This window comes from Geospiza fortis, unplaced genomic scaffold, assembly GCF_000277835.1.
Source record: "Geospiza fortis unplaced genomic scaffold, GeoFor_1.0 scaffold192, whole genome shotgun sequence".
Lineage (NCBI taxonomy): Eukaryota > Metazoa > Chordata > Aves > Passeriformes > Thraupidae > Geospiza > Geospiza fortis.
In genome coordinates, this window is record NW_005054315.1 from 1,355,012 (window position 1) to 1,376,372 (window position 21,361).

The 21,361-nt window shown below is 36.5% G+C and overlaps 1 protein-coding gene across 2 annotated transcripts in view; it reads left to right on the forward strand.

The window, feature by feature from the left end:
* Positions 1–21,361, forward strand: part of MYO16 (myosin XVI) — a 326,118-nt gene that overhangs the window by 111,976 nt on the left and 192,781 nt on the right. For both annotated transcript variants that reach the window (XM_031056227.1, XM_005419960.2), the window contains exons 5-7: positions 2,628–2,736; positions 16,341–16,465; positions 20,254–20,379. In XM_031056227.1, the coding sequence (XP_030912087.1) occupies positions 2,628–2,736; positions 16,341–16,465; positions 20,254–20,379 (360 nt within the window). The remainder of the gene's footprint in view (positions 1–2,627; positions 2,737–16,340; positions 16,466–20,253; positions 20,380–21,361) is intronic.

The following is a 21,361-nucleotide window of genomic DNA, read 5'->3' on the forward strand; positions in this document are numbered from 1 at the left end:
TTGTATTGAAATGGAATAAATATGGAATAGCATTTAGAGTATAAACAAGGTATGTGTGTAAATTTGGAAATTAATATCAGCAGCATGAGGACAGTTTTCCTCATGTTTTCCTCAAGAGCTGTGAGTGGAAACTTAAGAACAAAGTAGGACTATATTGAGATAATCTGAATTCTGTCTACAGTCACATGTGGGTTTCTTATTGTGTGGCCTGCAAGGTTGCATATGTAACAGAGCACTCAAGTTCATTAGCACAGTTCTGGACATCTGAATGTGAACCAAGGTACAATATCTGTGGTGTTTGCAATGTGTTCCACGCTAGTGGTGTACCCTGGTTAGTAGTGGTCTAGTCCTGTTCAAGGTCTTCATTCCTGATTTGGGCAGTGAGACAGAGCACACCCCCAGTAAGCTCACAGATGGTGCAGAGCTGGGAGGCAGGGATGATATGCCATATTAAAAATGCCTATTATTAAACCCATAAAATAAACTGTTCAGGAGCATTGCAAACATTTCTCAAGATATTAATATAGAAATACCCAATGAAATTACTTGGAGATACAATATGGAATTACCTATCCTTCCTTCTGTGATAGTACATCTTAGAAATTAATTAAAAGTGTGCTGCTGACCAAAGTAATTATCCTACTTTTCCTGAATTTGATATGTCAAAGGTCTTTTGGTTTCTTAACTCAACAAGGAAGAAAATGGTCTTTTGACATTACCTGGATATTATCTATGTGCAAGGAAGAATCTATACCTGAAAGATTTTGTGGGTTTTTATAATATGCAAATGAGATATGAAATTGTTTTTCTTTCAGAATTCTACCTTCACCAACAAGCTCTCATGGGTCAGTGAGTAGAAAGAAAAACAAGAATCATACTTCCTAGTAGTGGAACAAATGCAATAAATAGTGTTAAACTATCCCCTAAAGATACTATGATCTTCAAATTCACCCTTTATTTGATTTCCTACCATTTTTTTGATTTTATCTGGCAGGACAGACAGTAGAAATTTATTTTCATAGCACTATAATGAATGTAAAATTTTATGCTTTTAAGTCTCCTTCCATTCCTTTTCATTAAGTGTGAAAGTCAAATCCTCTCATCTAATTTCATTTAAAAATTCGGAAGAAATACATCTAACCTAAATTTGCTCTCTGGGCTGCCCTTACAGTCAGTGCAACAAGATAAGGCTAGAAGAAAGTATTATGTTTTGTAGGAGGACAGATTATTTTGCTGCACAGGATATGGTCTAATAGGATGTAAGAGAAGCTTGAGACAGCTGAGTAATTTTTGATGCCTGTCTGTCCCCTGGTCACTGTGTTGGAAACTCAGATCACCTGAGACTAACAGTTCAGCTTCAAGTTTGATAACATAAATTTTACATGAACTTGCTCATTTTTTGTGTCATATTACCAGCTGAGCCAGAACCTGAGCCTACTGCAACTTTTTCTTTGATACAATACTTACGGAGAAAGCTCCTGAAAAAAGCAGTCATGTCTTCTATTAGTAATTTCATATTGCATTTGACCTCTGCTCCTGTGGTTTCAAGAAAGGCAGTCCTTGGCACTTCTCATTTTTATTAAACTCTTTATCATACAAGCTGTTAAGAAAAGTAATTAAATTTACCTGAGGTCACACTTATTTCATAATTCCTTGCCATTAAAAGCCGTAGAGAGAAATTTGAAATTAATGTTACAACCTGTTAAAGAAGATACATGGCAATTCACTAGTAATGTAACTTCTAATGATGTAACACTAGTAATGTAAGCTTCTATGTCCACCAGACATTTATATTTTCAAGGATGACCGCTTTTTTTACTTTAAAAGATACATATTTTCCTACAGATTCTTACATTTAGAGTCTTTAATATAGACATTTACAATCTCTAATATAGAAAATACAATCATGCTGGTGGTTTATTTTCAAGCTTCTCATGAATCTGTTCATTTCACCACCCCTCAACCCCAAGGGCTCTTCTTAGTTGTCACTCATTTATATTGAATTTTGAATGAAACTCAGAGAACTTTCAGCCTGACTTCTTTAGAGACTACAATTAAAATTATCAAGCTCATTTTCATTGTCTCCGGTTGGTGACAAATGGCAATTTCATTTAGCAATGGATGATTCTCTTTGAGTTGGATTGATGGATGAGGCCTTAAGAGGTCAGGCCAGCTGACAAGGTTACCCAGGCCAGCTGTCTGCCCACCCCTGCTGCAGGGGTGTCTGTGCTGCTTGTCAGGCAGCTTTTGACCACTGCTGGTTATTGGTGGAGTGTTTTAAGGCAGACTGTAGTCAGTGACAGATGACTTTAAAGTGTTTTGCCGCAAATGGTGGTGGTTCCAAAACTCACTGATGAGCAGCTCAGACATCTGTGTAGCAAAGCCAGACTGGGCAGATAGTGAGGCAACAGAGTCGGCTGTCTCAAACAAAGGCAGCCTTTTTGACATTCATGAGTCCTTCATTTTGTCTTTGCCTTTTTGTGTGTTTGGTTTTGTTTCATGTTATAATTAATCTGCTGCAAGAACTCCAGCTTTGCAATGTTTTTGAATAGGATCATGTAAGAACCCCAGTTGTGTTTTGAGATTTCAGTGCAAAAACCTAAAGTGCTTTTAATTCTTGTCTGTAGGCTGGAGCAAATGTGCTTCTGCAAGATGTTAATGGAAATATTGCACTTGATTATGCTGTAGAAGGGACTGAATCTAGCAGCATCCTTCTGATGTACTTGGAAGAAAATGGTAAGTCAGCTCTTTAGCTTTTGGAATGCTTTTATTGAACATGTCATAAAAATAAGGATGTGTATTGATCTGATGGAAGTCATGCCAAAGCCAATTGAACTATATCAGTTTGGGGATGAAGGGAAGGAAGATGATTGGAACCACAAATGTTTTCAGTGTGTTTAAATTGGAACAACTAACAAAGGTTGATGGCAGTTGTCATTGTCAAAACTGCTTTTGACCTTTTGTATGGAGATGTTAGAAGGTAAATTCAAAGTAGAGAAACTGCAGCAATACAGAAGATTTTAAAACAACTAATTTAAGTATTCAAGGACTAGGTGTCACATTTTGTTTCATTTCCCATCTATAGTCCTAGAGAATACTTTTTTCAAGCGACAGACTGCTAAATAAATAAATCTTTGCCAATAATTTGAATGAAAATGCATATGATACTTTATCTCTCATTCAGAAATATTTGTGTTGGTTTAGGGGTTTTTTAATTGTGAAAATACTGTAGTGAGGTTTCTATTATGAATTATGCTTAATATGTTATAGATGACAGGACTTGCATTGAAAAACTGGGTTTGTTGCTCATCAGTTCCAAACTTAGATATGAGTTCTGAAGTGAGATTTCTAGCATTGTTTTTGGCTATGAGGGTTGTCTTAACATTGTGTGTGGCTCATTTTAACACTGAGAATAAGGCATTAAGCAAATATAATGAGCAATAATGTAAAAATTTGTACTTTCAACATTGTCTCCATATAAGCAATCTTTTTTAACATAAACTAAGTTAAATTATATTCTGTTAATGAACACTTAAGGAAAATGTCAAGGAAATCACAGTGTCAGGTCCTGTACTGCACACATCCAGTGTATTGTGTGTTTTATAATTTTGTTTCCTCTGTGTGTGGCAGTGTCTTCTCAGCTCTGGTTTTGGATTTTTCTAATGGCAAAGCAGCTATTAGCTTCTAAAAGCTTTATTGCCTTGAAAAACACAGATATTTGTTGTCTAAATGTTCAAATACTTTGACTCGCATTTAACAGGTAACATGCAAAACTCCTGTAGCATACAAGATGTAGTCTGCTTATAGTGGTATCTCTTTTACAGTAGGTAAGAGAGGCACTCTTCCTAATTAAACAGTGATTCTGTGAATGTTGGAAGTTACCAAATTAAAAAAACTTAAATATTTTGAAAGTGACATCTACCTCTACTGACTTTAGGTAGACAAGCTTAAGTTAATCATCCAGACCTTTAGGTCAATAGAGAGAAAGAAGAAATGCATGCATTGCTTCATCTAGTTCTAACTTGGCTAGGTGAGGAGAACTGACTTCCACGACTGTTTCTTTCTGCTGACTAATAAGAACTTAATTTGACAGGTTTTTAGGGTTAGATTGTCAGGATAGATCAATCCTACCCCTTAACTGCAGTAGTGCATGAAGAGCTGGCTTTGGGGTGATCAGCGTCAAAATGCTCATAAACTTTGCTTGGTCTGCTAGTATTATTCTTGTAGCAATAGGCAGCTCAAAGTATCCTTATTTTGCACTTGACTTTTGAAATTTAGTTAGTACCTATGAAATATTTGTATAGCCTACCAAGATTATAGTAACTGAGGAGGAGATTCTTGAAGGAAATTAAGCTCTATGAGTAAGTATGAATTATTTTGAATTTCCCAGCCTTGGTGTTTCTCTGTGCATTGTTTTGGTGAAATTCTCCTCATGGCAGCAATCCCCACGCATACCTCAACACAGAGCAAGGTCAGGACCAAGGATAGCTGATACAGGACAAGATTAGTGGATCCTGTATTAAATACTATCTTCAGCCCATAGTATTGAGAAACACCCAACCAAAGTCTCAGCCTTTAAATACAATGTATAAGGAATATTTCCCTATTCTGTGAACTTCCCTGCATTCCTAAAATGTTTTAATTTCATTTTCATGTTTCAATTCTCCATTGAGTTGTGCATACTGGTTAACATTATTAAGAAGAGATTTGTGTGTAGAGTAGACTATACTTTAATCATTGCCTGTAATTACAGAGATCACAGAGAAAAGTAAAATGAGGTGCCTTATAGCTTAGCTAATGAGAAAAGCAGAAGCTACCAATTTACGTTGATGAAACAAAGATTGGAACAAGTAACTTTGAAACCACAGAAAACATTGTTAATTGGAAACATTAGAGTTCTTAGAAGTCTAGATATACAACTTCTTACAGATTTTACTACTGTGGTAGTTCACTGTGTCTGTTTAATTTCACTACAGATCTTAGTGACTGAATTGCTCTTCATTGTTCGAAGTAACTTCATTTACTCTGCAGAAGGCCTGGAGCCATAAGTGATAACAATAGTCTTGGATGCCTTTAATGATTTATGTATTTTAAAACAGTTACTGGAGTTAGTTCTTTGAGTTCTGCTTGTAAACGTTCTGTTAGGGCACAGGAATACCACAAGTACAAAATATTGTAATCATCTAGCAACTGCCAGAAAGCCTCAATATTTACTGTTACGGAATACAACATATTAGGATATTTTGTGGAGATTTTATTACTGAAGTCTAATGAAATTAATAGTATTTCATTAAAGTATTCTCTTTTCCTGTACAAAAATTAGCTTCCTCTGCTATTATAGTACATTATATAAATAATATTACATTGTATTAAGTAATTATTGACTGAAGAAAGAAATTAGCAGACTTCAGTTACCTAAGAGAACACAATTTGAGGTACACATTCTCTGTGTATTAAGAGCATTGTTTCTGTTGAGTAATAATTCTGGCACTTTGTAAGTTTCATTTAAGATATCTCTAATTGAGGATTGAAGGGAAATACTGCTTTATGCTTAGGAGTGTGTGAAACAGCTTAACTGTATCATAGTAGATTATATCCAAGGGGTGTTCAGAAGCCTAGTGGGCTCATGAGCTCAAGGACTCTATTTGGATTGATTTATCTAAATCTAATATCTGGTAGCCACTCTACAGCGAACCTTCTTAGAGTAAAAGAGTTGCTTTGAAGGTAGGCATCTGTAACGAGGCGTGTGAATTAGGATCTGAAATGCCCACTTCTTTCCATGTGCTATGGAAGGAGCCCAGAATGACCAGCTGGGACAGAGCAGTCTGCTGTGTAGGATGACTTTTAGGATATTTAAGTTTACATGTCTGTGTGTAGGTCCTTATTCAGTAGTCTACACTCCTATCCACAACAGTGCAATTCTAGGAAATGCTGACTCTGGAGAAGAGAAGGATTATTAATTTGACCAGCTACAAGGAAAACCCCAGTAAAAGCTGTTATATTTGTTCTGTGCCAAGATGTCATTGGTTTTCCATGTTACTGGTGTTCCTGTTTTGCTATGAAAATAAAGTCATGACATATTAAAGCAATATTAAAACAGTGTCTGCCAAGGCAAGGCCAACTGGGAGTAGGCCAGGTGGGACTTGAGATTCCACTTGTCTCTAGGCTCCCATTCCAGTGCTAACCCATCTTTATGTAATTTCTTTTCATTTTGTTTTCATTTGAAGTTTTCTTTGTTGCCCCTTACACCTTCAGCTTCATATCCATTTCAGAAAGTGTCTCTCTTCAGAGGTGAAAGGAAAGTAATAATGTGTCCTGGCTTAGGGTAAATTTGGGAGAAAGTTTCTACAGGGGTCCCTCTAGAAAGCAGATTCAAGCAGCCCCCTCCCCCAACTGGTTTGGGAAAACATTTCCTTGGAGGAAAATGGAAAAAAACTATTTCTTTAACAAGCAAAGTATTCAGAAGCATATAAAATGAGTAATATTAAACAATAAAACCTCTTGCTGTTCTGAAGAGATAGCAAATTCCGAAAGTCCTTGTCATGGGGTGTATCTTGGCTCACTCAGTCTCATATCAGTCCCTCCAGCACTGAAAAATTCCATGTCCCAGGCCCTGATGGACCACAGGTGTGAGCTCCTGGTGTTCTTCTGGGTTTTCAGTCCAGAGCAGGGCTGATCAGTTCCAAGAAAAAGAAAAAACACAGGGGAACTTCTCTGCCTCAGCTAGCTAAAAAAAATAACAAAAAACTAAGGGAGAGCTCCCTCCCAGTGCCCACTGCAGACAACACAGTCCAGGAGTAGGATGTGGGGGCACAAGTGCAGTTTCTGATAACAAACTCTGTGCTTCTTCCCCCCTACTTCTCTCTTGGAACCAGTCTTAAGGTGCAGAACTTAATATCCAGCATAAACAGAACAGACAATTGGGGATACCAGCATCATAAATTCACCCAGCACATAATGGAAAAAGGTGATAGTTTTTTCACTATTTGTCTTGCTTTGTTCTAAACCTGATTGATTATTGAAATCCTCAAGAAAGTCCACCCAGCACCTTCCATAACTTTTGTTTTGATTAATACCAGCTTTATATTTTAAGGCAAACCTTTTGAGTCATTTATGGCATTTTGAAACAATCAAACTTTAAATGACTGCCAGTGTTTCTGGAGGCAGAATGTTCTATTGTAGAACTGTGTCAGTGAAACTGATTATGGCATATGACCTTGTTTCCTCCTTTTCATTAGGCTGTTTTAAATGTGTAATACTTTGAGTAATGCTACATTTTTGTTTATTTCTTTACTTAGTATTTAGTTGTATAGTGGATTGCATGAGACAGCTATAAACTAAAACTGACTGACAGATAGTTCTTGGTTCTGTATTTGCCAAGTCATAGGAGGTGACACATTCATTGTAATTAATTTCTAAAGAAAATACTCTCTTGTGTCCACCAAGATCTCAGGCTTCACTTTTCAGTAAGATAACTGTGCACTCCAAGACCATCAGCCTTATGGTTGAATCTGAGAAAAGAATATTTGAACATTTACTATTTTTTTTTAAAAGTGTCTACATATCACAGGAATCTCAAAGCAAATTTAATGGCTTTCTTGTCTGTTGTGTAGTGAGTTTCATACAGTAGCAGATAATTACTTAAGCAAAAGAAAACCGTCTGTCGTAATTTTATTTTTTGACGATTGACTGTATTTAAATAACATATCTACCCAAAGGTACGGATGGTACTCCTTTTTCTACTGTGACGCAGGTACAGGAGAAAAATGGGTATTGCTTTTCTGCAAAGTATTTTACACAGTATTATTCAGTTTCTGTGGAGGCAAATGAATTTAAAATAGCTGGTTAAAGGTTATTGACCTTTGATGGTAACAGAGATTTCATGCAGTTAAGCAAAATCTATTATGCTATTCCAAGCTGGGGGAATAATAGGTCTGTTTTGTTCCCTGAATATTAAAAGGATCATATTCAGGTTTCAGTCTCATACTGTGTATAGAGCAAAAATCATGCACAATCCCCATCCATTTAGGTGGCTTTGTATCATTTAAATTAGTTAAAATATTGTGCAGATTTTGCAAATATAGACCATTGTCTGTTAAATTCTTACTAGCAAGGGAATTAAGCCTTACTCTTCAGCTGCAAAATAGAAGAAATAAATTTATTTTTCTGCCTTGCAGTAGTAGGTAGAATAAAAAAAAAAGAAGCTAAATGTTAGTACTGATTCCTACACAGAAGACAGCTTTTAACATTAGCCAGAAATAGCCAACTTGTCAACTACTACAATAAGGAGAATTTCCCTGAAGCCAACAGTTAACAACATATGGGACATATGACATGTGCAGAAAAATCTAATTTAGAAAAGTAGTGGGCAAGGATTAAGGAAAAATTTACTGCAAACCTGACACTTTACAGTAATCTGGAATGTGATAGGAAGATGTACCAAAATTAAACTGTGAGTTAATTTGAAGTTATCTATAAAATCTGGTGTGGTTGCAGTAAAAGCTCCCACAAAGCTCCTCACCCATTCCCTTCCTGACAAGGACAGCGAGATTGCTTACCAGTTACTGTCACAGGCTGAACAGATTCAGCTTGGTAGAATTAGTCAACTGGAATAGGCTCAGGTAGAGAAAAATAGAAAGACAAAACATTAGGACAACATTTTTCCTCCCGTTTTCAGGCTTCACTTCTTCACTCCAAACTCTTCTACTGCCACAAGCAGCACATGGAGGTGGGGAGTTGGTACCTGGCAGTCTCCCTCTCTGCCCCTTTTCTTCTTCACATTTTCCTCTGCTCCATTCTGGGTTTTTTTTTTCAGGTATGGAGCTCCTCTAGGAGCGTCTGTCTGCTTTGCCATGGGTCACACTTGGCTGCAGGCTCAGCTGTGTGCTGCTGAGAGTCTGCTAGAGCTGATGGGACAGCCCCTGCCTCTCCCCACACAACCCATCCCTACAGTCCCACAACTGCCAACACCTGCCCAGTACATCTCCTTGTGTGTTTCTCAATACTCTGGCACTTCTTGTGAGAATTAAATCAAAATGAAGATCCTAGTTGTGTGGATTTTTCATTTGGATTATTTGTTGTTAGTTAAAAAGAATGAATGTGTACATCAAAAGGTTTTAGTGTTGAGATTGTGGTGCAGAAACCCTTGAACAGATCTAGTAATCCAACGAGGGGAGAAAAACTCTTTTTCTTCAGTGCAGTCAAGAAAATAAAGGGATGTTAATCAATATTATTTCAGAAAAATACTGGTCTAGACTTTAATATTTCAAACTATTTCACAGATATTAAGGAATTATTGCTAATATACTCCAGTAAGAACTCACTAAAATGCCAGCACATACAGATTGTTTGCACTAAAGATCAGCAAGCTTCAGCTAAAACTAAATTCCCTAATATATTTTCTGTTTCAGAACCATATGCACCATGATCTTGATTTATGCTCAAATATTTTCTTTCAACAATATTGATGCAGTAGGTTGACAGAAAAATAGGTGATCAAAGCACAACAGCCTTAAGGTGGCTCAAAGTTTTTTCCCTTTTATTCTTGGCGATTGGGAATCACCTACCCATGAGATTATCACACACAAAAAATATTTCTTCTGAAGAGAACCTGATTATTGATGGTAGGGGTTAGGTGTTGGTGTTGCCAGTGAGAACAGAGGAATAAATTAAATGTTTCAGTAGGTCTTTTCAAAAAATGTAGCACATGGAAACTGTGACACATTGGAAAATTTCATAGTTGAAAATGTTTATTTTCCTTTGGCCCTTGTGTTTTCTAATATAAGTGTGAATGAGCTACCTTAATTTTTAATTTTTTATAGTTCCTGGGGGGCTTTGAAGTCTTAGATTCTTCTTAATATTTTTGCGTTTCCAGCATGTCACTTATACGTTTCTATCAAAGGGAAAACCTTTAAATTCACTGTGCAGACTTTTGACACTGAAATTAACATTTAAAATTATAGCCAGTAGTTTATGGTCTAGTTTTCTAACAGGTGCTAGAAGGAAAACAGACTTGACTAATAAGCTTTGCGAAGATTTGAAAAAATATTGTGAAGAACATCAGAAACTGGGGATGCCCTTTCAGCATTCTTTTAAACGTCTTATCAAGAAATAATCTATTTCATTACCATCAGAACCATATTTTCACTTTTTTATAGCATTCCTAAAATTATAAGCTTAATCAACATGGAAGAAATGTCAGTGCCCACAGTGTATCCGCAGGCTCTGTGACCTCCACCCCTGCTCCCAGGGCCTTGGCTGCCTGAGCTCAAGGCCAGCTGTGGTGGCCTTGTGACCTGGGAGGTGTTGGATGGGAAGGAGCTGAGCTGGGAGGCAAAGCTGGGAGCAGCACTGTCGTGATCTTTCACCCATCCTTTGTCTCTGGAGCCACATTTAGTCTCAGGTCCTTGCTTGAGGCAGTTCTGTGCCCAGCCATGATCCTTGCTGGCCCCAAACCTGGACCACTGACTTGACTCCTTGCTTCATCTGATTTACTTGGATTTGTCACTGGAGGCTTTTCTGGCAACCACAGAACTTCTGTTAGCCCTGATTCCCATCACCAGACCTGCTCCATTTTCTTTTTTATGTATTGTGGGACTGTGCCCTGCAAGGATGGTGACCTGCCTGACCTGTGTTCACCCTCAACTTCTGCCTCCCTTGCCTTTGTTGAGTAGCCTGCTTTTACTGCTCTCTCTCAAAAAATTAACTATAGCATATTAAAACCTTACAGTAAAATCTGTAGTGTAGAAATACCATCTGTGATGATCTCATTTCAGACATGATATTTACCACAATAGCTAGAGACAGTGATATACTTGTTTTGCTTCTGTGTTCTAGTATTAATATAACAAAAAAAAAAAAACCACCATGCATTACATAATGAATGCATTAATATTAAGCCCTGAAATTGTGTCAGCCTTTTAAAATAAATTGCAAAAAATATTTTTGTTTTCATGCAAGTTGAGACAGTTCACTTAACTAATTTTAGCTGAAAGGATCATCAATGTCCTTATTGTAGAAGAGAGAGGAATAAAAGCATGTTCACTAGAGTGGGAGAATTGTCACTCTGATATCTACGTGAGGAGGAGGTGGGAACTTCACTTCGGATAGCGTTTTCAGACTAGAAGGAGATAAACCTAATCAGCCCAGAAAGCCAACTGTGCCTTGGACTGCATCCAAAGCAGTGTGGGCAGCAGGTCAAGGGAGGTGGTTTTGCCCCTCAGCTCCACTCTGTGATACCCCACCTGCAGTGCTGCATCCAGCTCCTGTCTCCCCAGCACGGGAAGGACATGGAGCTGTTGCAATGAGTACAGAGGCCAACAAGATAATTGGAGGGATGGAGAATCTCTCCTGTGAGGAAAGGCTGAGAGAATTGTGCTTGTTCAGCCTGGTAAAGAGGGTTTGCCATGACCTAGTTGCAGCCTTCCAGTACCTGAGGGGAGCCCATAGGAAAGATGGAAAGAGACTGTTTACATGGATATGTAGTGACAGGACAGGGACAGTAGTTTTAAACTGAGAGTAAGTTTAGTTTAGATATAAGGAAACAATTCCTTACTGTGAAGATGGTGAGGCACAGAACAGGTTGCCCAGAGAAGCTGTGGATGCCCTATCCACGGGAGTGCTCAAGGCCAGGTTGGCTGCGACTCTGAGCAGCGTGGTCTAGTGAAAGGTTTTCTTCTAGTTCAGTCACCCTGCCCATAGTAGGGTGATTGAACTACCTGATCTTTAAGGCTCCTTCCAACCCAAGCCAGTCTATAGAATTAAAGATACTGCACTAAATATATGTAATGATTGATATCTTTAAAGGCAGATAGGCAAAATCTTCCAGGAACAATCAGTCAATACTGCTACAGTGAGTTAGAGCTATAGGCTTCAGTAGTTTTACAAGTATATGTTTTTTTGCAGAATCTGAAAATATTGGCTTCCCTTCTTGCATAGCAAATGTTGCTGGCATGTGTTTGTTTGTATGCTGACCTTTAAAAATCAGACTCACATAATGCAAGTGGGCTATTGAACAATGTAATCTCACAAAAATAATGCTTTTTACCAAGTTATCTAGTAAGCAGCCAGAAAAGTCTTTCTAAAACTTTTGGCAAATGAAATAATAAATACATCCAGATATTTCAATGAATTAAAATTAGTAGTTAAAGAATTGTACCATGGTTTGTTTTGTTTTTTTAGCATCCTATTCTACCCTGCACAGAAGAAAAATACAAATTCTAAACTGTGGTATCCCCTGAATTATAGAAGAATAAGAGAGGCTCATCATACATGGATTGAAGAGCCTTGATTTATCTACAGCTCTGTGCAGGAAGGGCAGATATATAGATAAGAGGGAGAGAAAACTCAAGTATGAGGAGAGAGATCAGCTTCTCAAAGCCATTGCAAGTTTTTAATGTACATTTGTGTTTGAAAGACAAAATGCTGATCTCTCCTTAAGAATGTAAAGCCCATTGGAGAATGAGACCTGCATGTCACAGCAAGAGTGGCTGCTGGGGATGTGTGCAGTGGGTGTTTGCCAGAGTGCTTCAGTGCTTTCCTTTGTACTGATCCCAGGAATGGGTGTTCTCCTTGCACACTTCTTTGTACTGGATATTTGTGAGAAAAAGGTGTTTAATAGCAACCCTCAGTTCTGTTTGCCTTGTATTTCTTTATCACTGACATTTTTGGAAAGTTACTAACACATTATTTATCTGAGGTTTTTCTATTCCTTTTGGTTGTCACTTCTATAACCATATACCAGAGAAGGTGAGACAGCCAAAGCACATGAAACAGCCTTGTCAGGTGATTTTCTTAAACAGTGAGAGGTAATTTATTTTGTAGCTTTTAGGTTATGTTCCTGCCTGACACCAGTGCTGATACTCATCACCAAATGTGTGCCCTGCAGGGTCACTGATGTTTTAACTGTTCCTTCTCCATCTTATCTCCTGCAGAATTCTTGATTGTGTAGCTCTTCTGATTTTACAGGATATTTTGAGTGTTTTTTCCATTATATGCTTTTTTTTTTTCCCCGACTTTCCAGTTTTTGAAATGTGACTCCATTCCCATAGTAGATGCCAATGTGTTTTTCTTCCTCTTTTTAGTCATGCTGGCTGTCGTCCCATTTCAGCTGAATATCTAAACCACATTTCCCCTTTGAAAAGCAATGTGAAGGTCATTCTTTAATTCAGGCAGTGAGAGTTACTTACTGTATGAGTAGCATTTTTTTGTTCCATCTAAATTCCTGGAAAGTATCACACCCTGGGGAGGGAGAACGAACTCCCCAGAATTATGAACTTGATTAAGGGAAAGCACTTATTGACAAGGTCTCCTTGTTTGAGCCTCACAGAATGATACATCTGCATGCTTGATAAATCTGCTTCTCAGCTCCCCACCAGAGAAATCTTTGCTTGAAGCTAAATAGCTCCTGAGTTCTTAGAATTCAAAACTATGTTTCTAAAACTGAAACAGATTATTTTTGCATGTATTCATTATATTTTTTGTAAAGGTAGAGAAAGGGAAACTATTGTTTCTGTAGCATTTTCAAACCTGCCCTGAATACTTAAAAAGTGAAGTCTGTGGAAGCATGTCCCTTTGGTACCTCTCTTGCTGGGCTGATTTACTTCTGTTTGTTTTTTGGAATATGTATCATTCATTTATACAACTATTAGTTTCAAGCCAGTAAAGCTGTCTTGAATAGGTTTCATATTCACACAGACTGTGACTTTTGTTGCTCTGTGGCATGGTTTGTGTTTTCTCTGAGCTCATGGCTGCATTACATTTATGATAGAAAATAATTATTAAGCAGCAATTAAAATGCAACTGAATTCATTTCTTGATTTTCTCTGAAACATGAGCAGAGTTAATCTTTCAATGGCTAGGTTTTTTGTAGCCCCAGCTAAGTCATACCAAGTTTCTATAAAAGGCAATTTACCGGGAGTAAGAGTCAATATTTCACTGTTAATATAACAGTGTACTGATATGTTAATTCCCTGACTGTGTTAGGTGTGAGTCAGTAGTAAATTGCTAGAAAAAGCTGAGTAGACTCATCTGGCCTCTGCCCTCATCTTGTAGGCATTACTGTAATTTATGTTAAACATGATGAAGGAAACAAACTCATAAGAACCGTGTTTCATTCTTGGTGGGTTTTTTGTTTGGTTTATTTTCATTTTTCATTTTTCTTCCTGGGAAAATCAGAAACTGTACTTCTAATTTGTGGATTGTAAACTTAGTTTTCACTTTTTATTCTCAGATAAAGAGGTAGTAAATTAATTTCCCCCCATTTTCTCTCTACTTGAAACCCAAAACCTTTTCTAGTTGTTTACTGGATATATCAACAGAAAGAAAAAATTGACGTAAGTTCTATCAGCAGTACTTAAGCATGCCTGTCTTCATCAGGTATAAAATGCTTCATCTATTTTTAAACTTTAATCTTCCTTACCCAAGAACGTTAGGAAAAACTTCATCTGGACCAGTGAAGTTTAATTTTGTCTGCTCAGTGTTCAATGTTGAGTGTTTAAAATGTCAAGTCAACACTGCAAATAATGATTAATTTTGGGTGTATATTGCCCTTAGGTATTTGGGAGAGTTCTGTCACTGGGACAAAAGTATTAAACCATTAATTTATTGTTGCAAAAAGCAGGAAATGGGTAGAAACAGAAAGGAAAAAAAATATTTAATTGACATCATGCAGCATTGGTAGTCTGTAAATGTCATCAGGTCGTTTCAAATCATTACTCTGAAATGTGATGAAGGCATAAAAGCTTTAGTTCTGACAAAAAAAAATTGATTGTTAGGAGACACTGAGAACATCATGTGAAATTGGCATTGTGTTCTGGTCTAGCAACTTTCAGGCAGTAGGATGTTAAACACATTCTCCTTTGGGGGCATCATCTATTTTAATCCATCAGTATATATACATATATTTATATATATGTATGTATGTGTTTGTCTAAATTACATTCATATGAAAGATTAAAGGGTTGACCCAGATTAAAAAAAAAAAACATTTAGGTGACAGGTCTAAAAATAAGAGAATAGGAAGACAGTGCTCACACTGAAGATTTCACTTCAGAGCTGAAACTCTTACAAGTGTTGCAAGCAGCAGGACATAAAGCTGTACATACAGTGGCATGTTGGAAAAAACTATTTGAATTCTTTGATGAACTACATATTGTGCACCCATTTATACAAGGGCATAAATTGCACCCATTTATACAGGGCAGATTAAAACTTAGAGACTCAAAATATTATTTTACTCTGAAACAAGCTTCAGTTTTTTAGTAATATAAAGAACTTTAAGAAATGTTGAAGGTAAAACATTATTAAATACATATTCATTCAATTAATTTATAGTTTGTCATTTTTCAACCGAGTGACAAATGTGGAAGAGAAATAATAAATCACTTCTTCATATGATTTTTTGCTATGTCATGGCCAGAATAGATTTTTTGTACTCAAATTTCATTTCCCATATATGTATTTAAATAATCACATGGAACTAGAAGCAGAAGAATGAATTCCCAGATTAAGGTTTTGTTCCAATCAAACCACAGCCAGTTGCTAATTTAATCACTTCACACTATTGTTGTATCCTGTTTCTTATTTTAAACCTCTTCAGACTGGAGACCATGGTTTCTTTAGTTATAGACTGCCTTGCTTATCTTCTTTTTGATACTGTTCTTTGACAATTATTCTTTCAGGAGAAATGCTGACACAAGCAATCCCATACCCTTCATTCCTCTCATCCCCTCCTATTTGTTCCTACTGCCACACCACATTTCCTCTTGGTTTATGGGGCCTAGAAATGGTCTAGGCTCAGCTGGAGAGCTAAACTCAGTTAAAAATAACCCAGGCACATAAAATAGTGTTGAGTTTTAATGTCATTTTCTTGACTCACAGCCTCTCAAGCAGTTAAGCCACCAAATTTGAGGGACTGGTCTGGATACTGTGATGTATTTGCAGGGCTGCAAGAATGCAACAACAGCAAAAAAAAAAAAAAAAAAAGTCCAAAACACTTGAGTGGCTTCCTTAGATTTTTTAATTCTTTTCCCAATCACAGCTATTTCACACTCCCAGTGGGTTTCATGATATTGCAGCTCCTTTACCTGCAACTGCTCTTGCAATCAGTAGGAGATCAGGGTGGTTTATTGGATGTTGCTCACTGACTTAAATTATCCATGTATTTACTGATAAATATAGGAGTAGACTTTCTAGTAATGGTAGGTAACTAAACACTCAAAAATATATACTAAAGTCTACTTCAATGTTGATTAAGCTTTTAAAAACCCAGACCACAAAATCATATATCTGCTCTTTTTTGATGAAGAAAATAGCAGAATTTTATCCTTTTCTATTTCCAGGTGTAGAGCTGAATTCCTTACGCCAAATGAAGATTCAGAGAGCTATGACAATGCTTACAGACGTCCGACAGCTCATCTCCAGTGGAGGGAGTGTGAATCAGAAGAATGATGAAGGAGTTACCCTGGTGAGTGGCAGTATGGAATCATCACCCTGGGAATATGCATGTGTTGCAACAAGTTCAGCATGTTTTCAAGGCAGTTCTCTTAAAAAGGTTTTGGTTCTACCCAGTGTTTTGAAAATAGATGTGTGTCAATTCCATGCATAATATGGATTTTAAAATAGGGTAATGCAACATCTCAATGACAACTTCTTTTCTCCTAGCCAACAAATATGCAACATTAAATTTAATAGCAAATCTATTAGCAGCTTAGTTTAAAGCTGTAGGAGATACATGTGGTGTCTGACATTCTGTATGAGAGAGGGGATGAAATTTCACTCAGTGATCCCTGGTTTTGGCTCCTATCCTCTGCCTGAGTTCTACTAAAATGCTGGAGCAATCCAATCTTGATTCAGTGTATTGAAGCATTCACCATATACATGGAAAGGTACTCCTATTCCCAAATTTGCATGTTATTTATAGTCACTGGGTTTTATTATACTTTTTTCCTGCAAATAGATCTTCTGTGCATTTGTTTTGTCAGGACTCCTATTTCTTCAGCTGTCAAATAATTCTAATTTCATATGTAGTTCCACAGCATGTATGTGGAATGATCCCTTTGCATATAAAATCTTCAACACCATTATCAATGAATCAATCAATCATTCAATCAATAAATGGTAAATCAGCAGCATTAATATATTGAATGCATTTTTAAAAGTTCCTTGGGTTTTTTTCTGCAAATACTGTACAAATATGATCAGAGCACTAATAATTATTACTATCATTTCTGCATTTGCATTGAATTACATTGCCTGATACTGAATTAATATACTAAATCATTCAATATTTTAAAACCTGTGGAGTGTTTAAGCTGTAACTGAAAAAGTGATCAGCCTCATCCCTGGATTGAATCCAGCCACAGGCTCTCTGTAGAAACAGAACACTGTGACTTCTGGGGTGACAACTCCAAGGCAGTTAATTTAAAAACAAGACAGCAGGGAAGGGGTGGGAAGAAACAGTACAAGTTTTAGTTTATTTCATAAAAGCATTAATTAACCTTCCAGTTTCCTGATATTTTTATCTAAGCTGCTAAATCACATAGCTATTGTACTTCTATTGCTATTTTAGTCAGAATTGTCTGAGTTAAACTGAGTTATGAACTTAAATAAATCCAACTGTGTAAAATCTTTGTGTAGTTAGCTGGAATAGTTGAAATACATTTCTGAAAGATGTTTAACAGAACTGCAAATACTAGGAGAAGAACATTGTGGGTACTTTGGGATTTTTTGCTGTTTGCTTAGTAGAATGTTGACAAAAGGGATACTTTTTGCATGAAAAGTTTTTATGCTGAAATCTGATTTTTTCAAGAAATAGATACAAAGTAGGTAACTTTGCTTTTCTTTGAGATTTCTATTATGTGAAACTTTTGTTTGACAAATTGGTGAAACATCCAGAATTTCTTAAACAATTATCTCTTTATTCATGGGAGTTGAGTCAGCCAGTCTGTGAATGTTGTATGGATATCAGAGGGTTCTGGAAATAAGGTTTTGTTCCTCTACGTCTATCTGTACAAAAAAGACAAATATATTTGTTTTATGTCTCAAATCCAATTTTTTAAGTCTTAAATCTCAAATTTCTCTTGACAGAATATATATATATATATATATATGTCCGTGTGTAAGTTAAGATGAATCAAGGAAGTTGTTTTAAATAAATAAATATACACATTCTCATTGACCCATAACACCTACATTTGTGCACATGCAATACCAACAGACACAGAATTTTTTTTCTGGTGTATTCTCCTCTAATTATTTTTCTTTGAAAGATTTCAGCCATAAAATATTTGCTAGGAGCTCTTACACTGCTTGAAAATAGCACTTGTCAAGTTGATGTCTGGATAGAAACTGTATTTTCTTGTGTTAAAACACACCCTCCCTCCACCATGAAGCTGTGTCAAATTACAGGAAAGATTTGAGGGTTTTGTACATTGGAAATCATAGCATGCAGAATCAAAGTTCTGCCCCCAGGGGAGTTTTGAACCCTTTCTAGGGGAAGATTTTGGCTGAGTTGACTGTATTCTTTCCCTCTGCATCAATCATGTTCGTAGTGAAAACTTGATGTATGCTCTGTGTGTGCAGCTGAATCAGAAATAGCAGGTAAGGGAAACTATAGCCCAAACTCTCATTTTAGTGTCTCCTATTCTTACAATGACATTGGAACTACACAGTTGTAGCAAAAGGTTTATTGCAAGATCTTTTTATTGCCATTATCCATTCATTTCAATCACCAGAAAAAGAATATCTTCTGCTAACAATGCTTCAAGGAGAAAAAGTCATGGAGTTGGGCTATGCATTTTGGGGATACAGGGACCAACTATAATCTGACTTCTCAATTTCTGCAATATTCCTATGCCCTATTCTTAATGACCAGTGTGAGTATTAAGTTCTTCTGACTAGGATGATCAGTTATATTTTGCCAAATTCCGGCCTTGTCCCCTTTGTTCCTAGAAGTGAAGGGAATATTTGAAATCACAGTAGAGGACTATGAGAAAGTAAAAACCACTAAACTGTAACCTGGATCAATCTCATCATATGAAATACATACCTCAACAGTTATTCACCATATATAACAAACAATTTCCACCAAATCACGTATTTACCCTGATATAGGATTCCTTATTGTATTTTCTACTTCTACTTGATTATTATGATAGAAAATAATTCTATTGCCCTATTATGTCTTTCCCTTTTTCTCTGTTCACAAGACCTGTTTGCTATTATATTGTTTTTATATTTATTTTGCACACTTCCTATTTGTTTTAAATAAAACCTCACACGGCTACTGCTGGCATTTTTTATATTAAAATCTCATCTTATAAATAACATATGGTGGAACTGATTGCTGATATAAATGCCAAACACATACAGAGCCTTAAATAATAATACATTGCAAAATTTAATGTCCAGCTCCTCAAATCGGCCATTAATAAAGATATTTTTTAAATTTCTTTTTTCCTTTACTTGCCATTACAGTTTTCACACTTTATCATTCTTACAGTATTTGCTACTCAGAGTGACAAGCCCTGAGCAAACACAGCTACCTTTGAAGTTATCCCTGTTTTAGCAGCAAGTTGCAGTAGTTGACCTTCTGAGGTTCCTTCTGACCTGAGTTCCTCTCACTCAGTTACTGCATTTTCCACCCTCCTTCTGTTCCACTTTGACTCTTAAATGAAGTTTAGAGAAACAGAAAATCAACTAAAATTGTTTAAACAATTCCCAATTAAAATAATTAAATATCTAGGGAAGCAATGCAAGTATAGAAAATAAAATCTTTGTGGTTCAAACCTGAGGAAGTATTTTTTGTCACTAATTTTGTGCTGCGGTGTCAATGTGTATGGTTTGATTATGTGCTAATGAATTCATTTTGGAGTAGTGTCAGCTTAAATCTGGGATATTTGAACAAAAGAAAGTTAGTTCTGGGCTCAAAGAGAGCTCAAACTCTGTTGAAATCTATGATTCTATCTTGGCTCATGAAGTCTTTGAATGTGTTTGAAAGCATGTTCACTTGAAGTTATACAAAAAGTGATAGACTAGATTGTTTAGTAGCTCACAAAAAGCTAGAATTATTTTTTTCAGGTGCATCTTGGTTATAAACGCTAAAAAAGATTCTACAGTGGTTTTCTAGCCTGTAGCAATCACATGTACATTTTGTGTTTGCTGTAACTGTGATTAGTAAAGATATGAAGTAGTACACCATGGATGAGTTCTTTAAACTATTAATATATGCAAAATTTAACTTTTATATTGTAGCTGCATGTGGCCTGTGCTAATGGATACAAGAATGTTGCATCTCTGATACTAGATCATGGGGCTGATCTCAATGCAGCAGACAATCAGTACTGGACACCCCTACATTTGGCTGCAAAGTATGGACAGGTAAAGCATGATTTCTCACCTGCTTCTCTTTCCTCTGTGGTAATTTTCTGTAGCAATAGCAAATGCTTTCAAGTCTGGGAGACTATACTTACTTTAATGCAAAAAACTTTCTCATTCCTGTAGTACAGATTGGCATCTCAAATAACAGAGACCATTTGAGACTGAAGCTTGTAAAGATATTAACCCAAAACAGCTCAATCTACCACCAGCAACAGTTTGTCTGCAGCAAAAACTAGATTTGCACTGACATTTGAAAGGATGACAAAATAAACACTTTGTCTGTTATTTTTTTACAGTTTAATATCAAAGTTTATTTAGGTTTTTGCTGTGTGTATTTCTGTGAATAAATGTCCAGGATTCATCTATCAGCTGTGTTCAAAGTTTTCCAGTCACCGAGTTGTGGAAGGGTGTCCTGGGTTTGGGATTTAGAGGCCATGCCTAAAGATGACTTGTCCCTCTTAATACTTTTTCAGTTTTCAGTTTTATTACCTTTTCAGTTCTCCTTTATCAGTCTCCCCAGACATGTTCAGTGAGTCTTTGTTACAGTTTGACCATTTTTGGAGAGCTCTTCACAGCTCTCCACCCACCTCAGGGCTCAAAAATCACCACTTACCCATAGGTGTCTTCTAAAAACCTCTGTCATACATCTTAGCTCAGACTTCAGAAAATAAATAATACACTTCATAACAAGTAAAAAAGTAAAAATGGAGCAGAAGTTATAGTAAAATAGTAAAAGTAGATGTGTTTGTTTAGGTTAAATAGTTCTGCTGGGTAATAGATTTCTCCTATTGGGATACGCTGTGCCTGCTCTTTTATAGAGTGTCAAAGATCTATATATTTTCATAACAGATTAAGTTATTTATATATATATTATATATATTAAATATACATTTATGTGACCTGAAGTGTATCCTCAATAACTTCAGGCAGTGTAAATTTACAGAGAAAAATGTCACACAGAGATATGCTGAACCAAAATTTT